The sequence below is a fragment of the Pinus tabuliformis genome, chromosome 6 (genome assembly GCF_031772625.1).
Source record: "Pinus tabuliformis cultivar Carrire ecotype Pingquan chromosome 6, CPIR1, whole genome shotgun sequence".
NCBI classification, from domain to species: domain Eukaryota; kingdom Viridiplantae; phylum Streptophyta; class Pinopsida; order Pinales; family Pinaceae; genus Pinus; species Pinus tabuliformis.
Genome location: NC_142292.1, coordinates 1,380,167,764 through 1,380,180,581, shown reverse-complemented (window position 1 = coordinate 1,380,180,581; position 12,818 = coordinate 1,380,167,764). Strand labels below are relative to the sequence as shown.

At 36.6% G+C, this 12,818-nt stretch overlaps 1 protein-coding gene across 1 annotated transcript; it reads right to left on the bottom strand.

Moving 5' to 3' along the window:
* Positions 1 to 6,080: 6,080 nt before the first annotated feature.
* LOC149263768 (histone H3.3) lies at positions 6,081 to 7,821 on the bottom strand. Its single transcript, XM_089426683.1, has 5 exons — positions 7,666 to 7,821; positions 7,427 to 7,540; positions 7,212 to 7,288; positions 6,914 to 7,004; positions 6,081 to 6,574 (listed from the first exon to the last, which is right to left on the bottom strand). Exons 2-5 carry the CDS (start codon positions 7,496 to 7,498, stop codon positions 6,404 to 6,406), a joined length of 411 nt encoding a protein of 136 aa, XP_089282809.1. The 5' UTR covers positions 7,499 to 7,540; positions 7,666 to 7,821; the 3' UTR covers positions 6,081 to 6,403.
* Positions 7,822 to 12,818: the final 4,997 nt, after the last annotated feature.

Here is a 12,818-nt window from a genome sequence, read left to right as displayed (position 1 = left end):
AAATTCCTTGTGTGGGTCAAAGGTTCATGTATAAATTATGCTAGGGTTATTGGGACTCATGAAGATTGTATAAACCCCTAGGGAAACCTCCCCAATCTTTAGTAAATAACGATATCAATCCATGTGATCTATGGCATAGAATATATGCTCACCTTCATTATAAATCCTTGCCATCTTTGTAGTAGATTATCTTAGGTGCACCATATTTTCAAATAGATCATGAAGGTGTGTGTAAAGGATGCGCTCTTGGAAAGAATGTCAAGAAACCCTTTCCAAGAAGTGAACATAGGTCCAAAGAATGTCAAGAAACCCTTTCCAAGAAGTGAACATAGGTCCAAAGAGATTTTGGATCTAGTCCACTATGATGTATGTGGTCCTACGTCGATGAAATATCCTTGAGGTGCTCTCTACTATGTATCCTTTATCGATGACTTCTAACGTAAGATGTAGATCTATCTTATTAAATCAAAAGATGAAGTCTTCAAAAAATTTCAAGAAATCAACACTCAAGTGGAGAACCTAAAAAGGAAGAAGATAAAGACTCTAATATCATATAATGGAGGAGAATACACATCCAAGGAACTCATTGTCTTTTGTAAGGAAGCTATAATTAAGAGGGAGTTGATAGTTCCCTATAATCCTCAATGAAATGGAGTGGTTGAGAGAAAGAGCATATCTATTGAAAAAAAATTGAACGAAACGATACATGATCAAGATGTGCCAATGTTTTTGTGGGAAGAAGCAGTGAAAAAATCCATCTAAATTCTAAATAAAAGTCCTCATTGAATTATAAAAGATAAGAGTCTTGAAGAAGTGTTCACTGATCAAAAACCACAGGTTGAACATCTGAGAATCTTTGGTTGTTTAGTGTTCATACATGTACCCAAGGATAGGATAAATAAGTTAAAACCATCCAAAAAGAGGGGGATTTTAATTGGGTACAGTTATTCATCAAAATCCTATAGGATCTATGTTCCAAGGCAACAACTGGTTGAAATAAGCAGGGACGTGTCTTTTGATGAAATTGTCGCTTATTCGAAACCCAGAGAAGATCACATGGACACCAATGATCAAGAGGAGCATGTGGCACCCAAAGAAGAAGTTACGAGGTCCTCCCACATCCTCAACACATCCTAAAGATCATGAAGAAATTCCAAAAGGACATTGTGAACCATTAGATCATGTGGTTGTTCCAGAAACTAGAAAAAAGGCCAACTTGGCTCAAATCTACTTTGAAGGATGCAAAAGTATATGTGACACCATGGGGCACCTTCAAGAAATCTAAGAGACCTAAGGGGTATTATGGTTATGAAACATTAACTTTGAACCTTGTTCTCTTGAGAGAGAGTTTCAAATTCCACCAAAAGAGGAGATTTTAGCTCCAAAGAAGGAGCCTTGGGAAGTTGTGGAGAAACCAAAAATTGAGGAGCAGAGAGTGAATACATCCACTAAAGCAAAACCATCTAGAGAAGGTACGAAAAACTAGAGAAGCTTAAAGACTTGTGAATGATGTAAAAGAAAATGTGGGTGCTCCTTCAAATTTGCACAAACAAAGAAGATCGCTTGAGCGATATACTCACTACATGGATCTAATCACTGAGCTCGTAGGCACTAAGCCATCCTCTTTCGAGGAAGCAGTGGAGAAACTTGTATGGGTTGATGCAATGGAGGAATACAAATCCATTGTAAAGAACAAGGTTTGGGAAGTGATCCCGAGACCAACAGATAAATCAGTGGTGGGTTCTAGATGGATCTTCAAAGTGAAGCAAAAAACAAATGGGAGCATAAAAAAGCATATATTCAAATTTGCAACCAAGGGGTACTCTCAAGTTGAGAGAATTGACTAAGAAGACATTTTCTCATGTAGCAAAGTACTCATCCATTAACTCAATTCTTGTACTAGTTGCACAAATGGAGTGTAAAATCCACCAAATGGATGTAAATATAATGTTTCTCAATAGGTTTATTGAGGAGGAAGTGTACGTCGAGCAACCAAAAAGTTTTGAGATATTTGATGGAGTCTCATGTGTACAAACTCAACCAAGCATTGTATGGTCTCAAACAAGCGCCTCGTCAATTTTGGCTTCACCAAAAATGAAGCAAAAGCAAACCTCTATCATATCTTGGTATAAGATAAATTATTTATTATTGTGTTATATGTTGATGATTTGATTTTCAGTGATAATGCACAATTGTTCTTATCAAAGCAATTATTTCTACTATCTTTATAACAATTCTCAACGCATCACTTTATAACAATTCTCAACGCATCACATCATCTCAAGCATGTGACAAAGTCCTAACAAAATTTAAGGGAAAATTTGCCCCTTAGGAAGTGCAATGGCTCAACCTTGTTAAGCATGTTGTTCTTATCAATCACAAGCATGGGAAGGAGTCCTAAAAATTTGAAGGGAAATTTGCCTCTTAGGTAGCTCAATGGCTCAACCTTGTTAGGCATGTTGTTCTTATCAAGGCAATTATTTCTACTCAGCCTTTATAACAAATATCAGCGCTCCTTGCTCCACAAAGCAACAATACACTAACATATTCACTTTTAATTGTCACCTTTAATAAAAATAAGAAACATATTCACTTTTAATTGTCACCTTTATTAAAAATAAGAAATATAGTCATTGTATTCAAAGACGGCAAAATATTTTCTCCCCCTTTCAAATCAACAAAACTTACCAATATATACAGTCATTGTATTCAAAGACGTCAAAATAAGAAACATATTCACTTTTAATTGTCACCTTTATTAAGGCAAAATATTTTCTCCCCTTTCAAATCAACAAAACTTAACAATATATACAGTCATTGTATTCAAAGACGTCAAAATATTTTCTCGCCCTTTCAAATCAACAAATATATATGATTATATATATAATCAAATAGAAATTTAAATAAATTCACACTCCCATTAATGCAAAATACAAACAAATAACCAATCGTATTCTAACATTTACGCATTATCATTAATGCATATACAAATAACTAGTACTCTAACCAATCGTGTTCTAACATACACACACAACTAGTACTAACTACATTCACACACTGCCATTGATGCATCGCTATAAAAGGCAAAACTCAAACAAACAACAATACTCCGGATACATTCACTCACTACCATCAATTGCATCACCGGAACAATTAGGTATGATTCCTAGTGTTAAATAAATAAACTACACATACAAAAATACCATACATACACCTCCATCTATTGTCTCAATAATTAATCAAACAGTACTAAAAAAAACTAGTGTTAAAAGAAAAACACAACAAAAACATACTATCCTTGTACATATATACACTTATGAATTGCCTTGTACATATATACACTTCATGCATTGCCTAGTACATATATACACTTCATGCATTGTCTTTAACACATGCATACACCACATGCATTGTCTTAAAAATACTAGCTGGATTTAAAACATGCCTACACCACATGCATTGTCTTGATGATGAATGATGAACAATACCTAGCTAATTTAAAACGTGCGTACACCACATGCAATCTTCATGCATCAATGTAATGATTCCAGAAAAGCCACATCAAATCTAAGAAAAAATATTAAAGCACCTCATAAACTTAAATATAATCGATGCATCAATGCAATGAATCCAGAAAAGCCACGTCAAATCTAAAAAATACCTAAATAACATCAGACTTAAGTTTAAATAAAATTAATCAAGAAAAACTACATCAAATCTAAACCACATTCAGTATCTAAATAACAACGTAACCTTAAGAAGCCAAGCGCACTTACAAGCGATCTCATAAAATTTGAAACAGTAGTGACACGTATAAAACTGTCACAAACTGCATGCATACAATATAATTTTATTTTATGTTTACACAAGATTAACCACAAGTAACTTCAAACACACTGGTTTCCTAAAAAACCTCGAAAACAAAAGCAAACCCTCAGGAGAAAACATAGGTCAGAGACAAACCCATAGTTCTGTCAAACTCAATTTCACATCACAAACATAAACCCATAGTTCTGTCAAACTCAATTTCACATCACAAACATAAAATGTGAACCAATAGCTTTATCAAACTCAATTTCACATCACAGACATAAAGAGATGTGAAATAATCATGGGATCCTTATCAAGCACATTATTGAAAACATAAAGATGTGGAACATTCATGCACCAAAGATGTGTTAAAATTATGTCCAAAGCCAAATTACACTATCAACGCGCAACCTCAACATTACATCAAATGGCACCTCCACCAATAAAGACATGGACATCAAATGGCACCTCCACTCGTAAGACATGACATCAAATGACACCTCACCTCACAAGACATACATCAAATGGCACCTCACCTCATAAGACATTACATCAAATAGCACCACGAGACATTATACATCAAATAGCACCTCCACTCATAAAACATTATATCAAATGGCACCATAAAACATTGCATCAAATGGCACCTCCACTCGTAAGACATGACATCAAATGGCACCATAAAACATTGCATCAAATGGCACCTCCACTCGTAAGACATGACATCAAATGGCACCATAAAACATTGCATCAAATGGCACCATAAAACATTGCATCAAATGGCACCTCCACTCGTAAGACATGACATCAAATGGCACCTCAACTCACCCTCCCTCGTAAAACATTATATCAATGGAACCATAAGACATTATATCAAAGGGCACCTCATAAGACATTACATCAAATGGCACCTCCCCTTGTAAAACATTATATCAAATGGCACCCCCAATTGTAAATCATCATATCAAATGGCACCACCACTCGTAAAACATAACATCAAATGGCATCGCCACTAACAAAATATAACATCAAATGCAAATTGCAATTGCAAAAGCCCAAGGAGTACAAACAGTCTTCCTCCATGAGAAGAAACAAAGCAGCCTCCATTAAAAAAAACATAACTGTATTCAACAATTACACAGGGCGCATCATTCAACATTAACTGCTATTGACTTATGAAACAAATTACAATATATACCAGTATACAACAATTGTACTGTTCACATATTTTGGTAAATAAAACATTGTTTTTACTTATTTTGATCATATTTTCGGTTATATGTTCATTAATTGATTCGTCTGATTATAATCCTATTTTTGGGGATACATTGACTAGTTGATTTGACTGATTTCAGGTAAGCTAAACTAATCCAATCTGCATAAACCAGCATTTGATGGGCTTATTATGCTAATAAAACATGCTCACAAAACACGCTTCACTGTGCTAGAAAAATATGCGAAAGGAAAATATGTGAAACGCGTCTCAATTCGAAAATAAGGTACACTTTACTGCTAAATTCAACGCATAATAGAGCTGATTCCAACTATACATTCACCGGTATTAGCAAAATTAAAGACTCCAGATGTAATTTCAGTCTACTCAATGCTTGTGGGAATTAAAGGCTAAACGAGGTAACTTCGCATGAAATATTGGATCGTATTGAATACGAATTAAAGAATAAGTATCAGGAAACCCTTAAAATATAAGGGCGTATCATGATTCTTCGCGGCAATAACTGTTTAGAATTTTGGAGCAAGAAGTGGCGTAATGTTAGAGACGAAATGCGAGAATTTTCTCAAGGAAACTCGGATATTGTGTCTCCCAATGAAATGGTTGAATTTACTCCAATATGGTTTTTCAGAAGGGTGAGTACTGAAGGTCTTCCAATCAAATAGTCCAATTTACTCCATTATGGTTTTTCAGAAGGGTGAGTACTGACAGGTTAAGAAAGCATCTGATTCATAATCAAGCCTAGCCAAATATATCTCGATTACAGAGTAAATAAACCTGTCAAGGTCTTATGAAGAGATTGCAACGTATTCTGTTTAGGATTTTGACATTTTTACTGGCTTTACAATGTAGAATACAATTAGTTGCATTAAAGAAAGCATAAAATCTAAAACCACGGAAACTCATAAATGGTTGCCATTGAAAACCATCAAGAAAAAACCTGGAAATTGATCACACGATATCTACAACTATAATATACAATATATGAATAAGTATCAATCCTCGTTGTACCCACACAAAAAACAGAGAACACATATCGTAATGAACAGCTGATCAAATTTATAACAGTTCACTTTTCAAACAGTATATTCAATCTTCAAAAATAAATAGACTTTCAAGTCAGTTGCTTGAACATCTAACAAAATCCAGCAGGCTTAAATCCACCATATGAAGTTTAATCACTAAGGAAATACGCAATATGGTGGTTCATTTAGAATGTACTGCGACCAGAAATCAGAGTTGCATAACTCACATAACAAATCAGTACATATTCAAAGTAGCAGTCTAATAAGTACATAGGAGGCAATTATATATCAAAAAATGGTGATCTTAAATGGCGCACATATTTCAGATAACTGAAGCTTAGGCCCTTTCGCCACGAATCCTTCTAGCCAGTTGTATATCCTTGGGCATAATAGTAACCCTCTTAGCATGAATAGCACACAAGTTGGTATCTTCGAATAGACCCACAAGGTAAGCCTCAGCGGCCTCCTGCAAAGCTAAAACCGCATGGCTCTGGAAACGCAGATCCGTCTGAAACCAACACATTTCCAAACCTTTTAGGAGACTATTCAAAAACAACCAAACATAAAGAAAACAAAATTTAATGACTTACTCGTTCATTTTAACCAAACAAATAAATTATAATAATTTAGACTACCACTAAGGTACAAGTAAAGAATAACTTCAAAATATGGAAAGAACTTTGCACCGAAGAAGAAAGAAGCGCTTTTCAATTAAAAGTTGTTAATGTTCACAGCAACTAATTACTTTTGACTTTTTAAACTCTGAAATCAAACAGGGAGAGTACAAAAATAATCAACCATGCAGTAATAGCCATTCTGAAGGCTATCCAAGTTTCCAGAAAAATACCTTGAAATCCTGCGCAATTTCTCGAACCAATCTCTGGAAAGGCAGCTTTCGGATAAGAAGCTCAGTACTTTTCTGGTATTTTCGAATTTCACTGCAACCCAACCAAAAGATTACTTGTTTCAGAAATAAATTTACAAAAGAAAACGCACTGAGATAGAAAAACCTTTGAGAAACTATCGCAAGATTTCACACAGTTTCTGAACACTAAAAATCATCAATGCTTAGATTCATCTAAAAATAAATTAAACCAGTGACAAATAGCATGCCCTTACATAACCCAAAACATAAAACCACTTACCGAAGAGCAACAGTACCGGGACGATATCTGTGTGGCTTCTTCACACCACCGGTGGTGGGAGCAGACTTGCGAGCAGCCTGAAACATTTAAAACACTAACATTAAGAACCCTAATATCTATTAATCGAAACCCTAAAGGCCAAGAATTAAAACCCTAGCAGTCTATGAGGAAAAAAGAAACGGTAAAATTGAACCAAACTGGAGGCAAACACTAACCTTGGTGGCGAGCTGCTTCCTGGGAGCCTTTCCTCCCGTGGACTTACGAGCTGTCTGCTTGGTACGAGCCATGGAGCCAAACTAAACCTTCGTATGAGGATTCGAAATAACAGCCTGTACCATAAGAAAGACATTACAGAAAACTCAAACACATAACCATAAATACCCAGACAGAAAAAACCCATTGCAGATCCATGTTTGCCACCATAGATCCGCGGACATCATAACAAAATATTAACCTTGGGGTTTCTGGTAGAGCCTCGCCTCCGGACCACGCTAGAGAGAACCCGTTAACGAACAAGAATAATATGAAAGGCGTGCGAAAATGAATATATACCCATAAACCTCGTTCACTTGATATTGTATATAACTTGGCCGCTTGTTTTAGTTCTCTTGTTAACCGCCGCGTCTCTCGATCGACTCTTGTGTTTCTTTTGGCTATGATCTGACGGTCCGATTTTCTTATCGATTGAAATCGACGGTAGAAAATTTTTGTTAGTGATCCTCGGCCTTTTATCTCATTGGTCACTTTGGTGAAGCCATGGATCGAGTCCGCCCTCTTCGAAAGTGTTGAATAAGATTTTTGTGTTTTCTTATGTTACGAGGATTTTGTCAACCGAGATTATCCAAGTTTCATATGGACAATGACTTGGCAAAGGGACCAACCAATCACATGGGAGGCATTTATGTTGAGGGTTGCTAACCTGGACTAGAGGATGGGCACCTCAAAAAGGTTTCTTTGGGTTGATATTTTCCCCTGGGTTAAATCATGGGTTTTTGGGTTGATATTTTTCCTTGGGTTAAATCAAGGGTTTTTGGCAAGGTAAGTAGTTTGCTACATAGCCTTTAATGTTTTTTTTATGATGGGGTGTGCATTTTTGGATTGATTAATGTTTTATAAGTGGAGGTTTATTACTCACTTTCTAGACACAATTGGGTTTGAATTTTTAGGTTTTATTAATTAAATATTTAAGACATATTTGGGGTTTTTTTCTTGTTCATTAGTTTGTATTTCTTTTTTTTCATTAGTCTGTGTTTTGATTCTAATCATTTCACTATGTTGCAAGAGATTGCAAATTTGATTTTTTTAAAGAGATAATCGGGGATGATCATTTTGATCCATTCAAGTATGAGTTTATTAGAATTGGAATTTACTTTTCAACTCAACTCAAAAGGATTTTACCTTGAGTCACTCTTGAGTTAGAGTATTAAATATGTTTTAGATTGTGTTGGTGTCTTTTATAAAAAATCAAAAGATTAAGAATTTTGTTGCCTCAACCAATTCTTCACCTTTATGGAGTAGGACAAAGGGACCACTAAAGAGGATGATCAATAAGCAATAAACCAACATACCATGGCTAACAACAATCTAATCTTTATGAATGCTCTATGTGACAAAGGCCCCTTCCACTAAAACTAATCGACTAAGTCATAATTCTAGCTTGGCCATGATTTATTACCCATGTGCAATCCCTTAGTGAATGCAATTTTGTAGAAGTAACTTATGTCCCTCATTTCCTTCTAATTAACACCTTGGTAACCCATTTAGTGCATAATGCATAAGCCTAGGTGTGGCTTTTAATGATTCCAACCCCCAAAACCTAAGGGTGTAACAAATAATCAAATTGATACAGTGGAAACATTTGCATCATATTTTCCCAAAGATTGTTGGTAGGCACTAGTTGATAGAACCCAATGTGAGGAATGGAATACATGGGTGGCAACCAAGATCTTATTTCATATTTGGAAACTAACAACTTGAGGCATTGACTTAGTCCAACAGTACCCAAATTTATTTTCCACTCTATGGATAATCATGTCCTAAATTAAGTCTCAATGTGAAGCTTGAAAGGCAAAGGGGATACTAAATAATTTAAAAATTTAATGATTGAATATAAAGACCACACATTCTCAACAAACCAACTACGGAGATCCAAGGGATTCTATCCTAAATAATGAATTTCAAGCCACTTAATCATGTATCCTAGATAAACCCAAAAATGAAGATAAACCACCATGTTTCCATAAATTATTGCATTTGATCTAAGGCACCAGGGAATGAATAATTTAACAAATACCTGGCTTTATGTTGAGGACGTAGATGAGCATCCTTGTCATGTGAATAAATAAGTTGCACACCTTTTGATCACTATTGTCGAAAGACAAACAAGTTGAAGCATTTGAGAAAAGGGTTTTCATGCATAGAGAATGGATAGAAACTTGTGGGATTGAAAATGGATAAAATAATAAGTCATTAAACCCTTTCATAATCATTTTCAAAGTCAATTTCAAGGAAGAAGGCATCAAGACCTAAGTATTACCCCACTCCATGCCTTCTCAATATACAAGAATAACATTATCCAAGTGAAATGCCCCCTAATGAGTTGTGTTTGTTATGGATGCATTCGTTTGGATGGAAATGCTTGATTGACATGGTAAGGCTCTTGGTCACAATGTCAACTAGGTTTAACCCTAGTGGTTGGGACGAATGATTATTATTCTTCCCACCCTATTTCAATCCCCACAAGTGACATGTTGAACTCTTAGTGAATATCATTGTAATGCCTTTGAGCCTTGTTGTTTATCAACCTTTTGCCCTGAAGAGTCTAATTCTTACTATGGGTACCATCCTTGAAATAAGGGGAAGTACTTGGGGGCTTTTCACGGGTATTTGACCTAGTAAAAAAAGGGCCTTGGCTATGATGTTGCAATAAATATTCAAGAGAAAGATCAGTGTCCCATTAATAATGAGCTCCCTGTCCCTAGGTATGGGGATAAACAAATAATTCATTTGTTTATGCTAATCCCTGATTCTTGTTCTTATTATCACAAAATCTAGTAGCCTACTGCAAAGCCTCTCTAGGCACTCTAGGTTAAGAGAAACTATGAAGCCAGCTACCACTATCACCTCAGCGGTTGTTTCCCTATTGTTAAGGGGATGTGTGTTATCCCCACAAGGGAAGCATCCCCAACAAGTGTTGGAGATTAAGTAACCCAAGGATTCCAAGCTAAATACCCTCAAAGGAACATGTTCATTGGACACCCCAAAACAATATTCAATAAGGTAGCATTCAAGGTGAATTGAAGTCATGAGTTTAGATAAACTATTATTAAGTTTAGAGGTCTAAAAAAAGTCTTTGAGATGCTCAAATAGATATAGACCTATGCTACTGTAATTAATGTTTGTTGTTATAAATTAGGGTTTAAAAGATAGTGCTACTATACCAATATACTCAGATCTGAGGGCTATCACAGCAGGGTAATAGGGAGAAAATGATGGGGACACACGACAAAGCAACAAAGGAGGCAAACATGTTGGACAGCAGCCCAGACTCAGAGAAACAAGACTTAGACAGTGCTCAAATACGCCACGAGCCGTTGGATCTGGACCCCTGGGCAGCAGATCGATCCTTCCCTCAGACGGTTCCACATCCCACTAAGGTGGATCTCTTACAAATCTTCACGGGTTTCTGCATCCACCGTATCTGCTTGGTTTAGGCAAATGGTCAACGGATCTATGGTGTTAATAGCACCGGAGTCAGCAACCTACATGATCTAGAGGTAAGGAACAGCAAGCCCTTCTTATTTTTTAAACACAATCTTGAGTCTGGCCCCGCTGCTCATGCATGGGCACTGTTCGGATCTGGGTCAACCTATCATGCCAAGGAAGGTGAAAAAACCCTCAAATTTGTAAACGATATGATAAATCTGGTATACAGAGGTCTAATCTACCCACCAAAAGTTCAGATCTAGGGGCAGCTAAGCGCAGAAACAACACCCCGACTTGACCCACAAGCCCAAATCGCAGAAGTGAGTTGAGGACAAACCCAGTCGGACTTAAACCCTAGAGAGGAGGATTACATACAGTTCTTCATTAAAGCACCAAAAGGCAGACATTACTGCCTAAGGTTATGGAAGGGCAGCAACATCTAGGATCTACGGAATAAAATACAGAACCTACTTGGCATACCAAAACAAGGGCAAAATTTGTTATACATGGGGTGCAGCCTACAGGACAACTACACCCTTCAGGATTACAACATAACCACATATTCGACCATCATCATCAACCTTCGTTTGAGAGGTGGATGTTCTGGAACCAGCTCAAAGAACGCAAACTACAAGAACACAGGCTCCTTCAAGGATGTTATCAAGGGTAAAGGGAAAGCGCAAGCCAGCCCTACAACATCCCTGTACTTCCTGGGCCATACATTGTTGAACAAAAAACTGAGAATTCGACGCTCACCATTGTAATGCCTAAGGTAACTGCTCTGTACTCAAATCTATATGCCCACTTAGTTATTTGTAGATTCAATGGGTATTGGCCCAAATCTAGCGACCCGCACCACTGGATCCACACTACCTGGACACCAAACTGCGATATTTACTTATGCCCAAAAGGTTTCTTTATAATAAGATTCTGCTCAATACAGGATAAGGAATACATCCTTAATAAGGGGCCATGGTTCTGGGGCAACGCAGGACTCTTTATCACCCCATGATTTCCAGATTTCGACGCCAATACAATGGTGGTATCAAAGATGCTAGTATGAGTTAGGTTGCATAACCTTCCACTACACTTCTGGTACCACAAGGCTTTAATCGCTATAGGCAATACCCTAGGGAAATTTCTAAACATTGATGAAGACAGACTCACAAAGGGAATATTTACCTTCGCTAGAATATGTGTTGAAATATTTCTCAGCTAGGGGCTACCAAAAAGTATAACACTGAACTTTAATAACACTCAGTGGATACAATCCTTGGATTACTAAAACACAACATTCCAACGCTGAGGATGCCTACAAACAGGCCACCTTCATAGTGCTTGTCCACAGGCAAGAAACATCCCCAATCGGAACAAGAAGCAACAGAGGAAGCCTAAAGGATGGCAAAATATAGAGCCATTGGAAGAAGAAGAAGACACAACAGACACTACAGAAGACAAAGCAGAAAAGGATGAACAAAAAATCCAGCACAACATGCAAGAGCAAGAGGAAGACCCCAGTAACCCATTGCAGCAACACAATCCCCAGACAACAGGAAAGGAAATAACTGGCAACAAGAGAACTCATGGATCAGAAGGATCTGAGTCGGACAAGGACTCTCCCATAACTATAATAGAAAATCAGCTCTCCATTGTAACTACTACCCCCAACTCTGGGGGATGGCGTAAGGTGGAGAAAAAGAAAGGGAGAAAAGAATAGTTTTTTATTTTAATTTTAATTTTTTTGTTGTTTTCTGTGAAAACAGGAACAGTGTTTCTACATATGCTTATTAGCATCTACAAAATGTAATTTTATCTTATGAATAAAATTACAATTTTTTCTACGGAAAAAATAAAAATAAATAAATAAATAAATAATAAATAAACTAAATAATAAATAAAAAT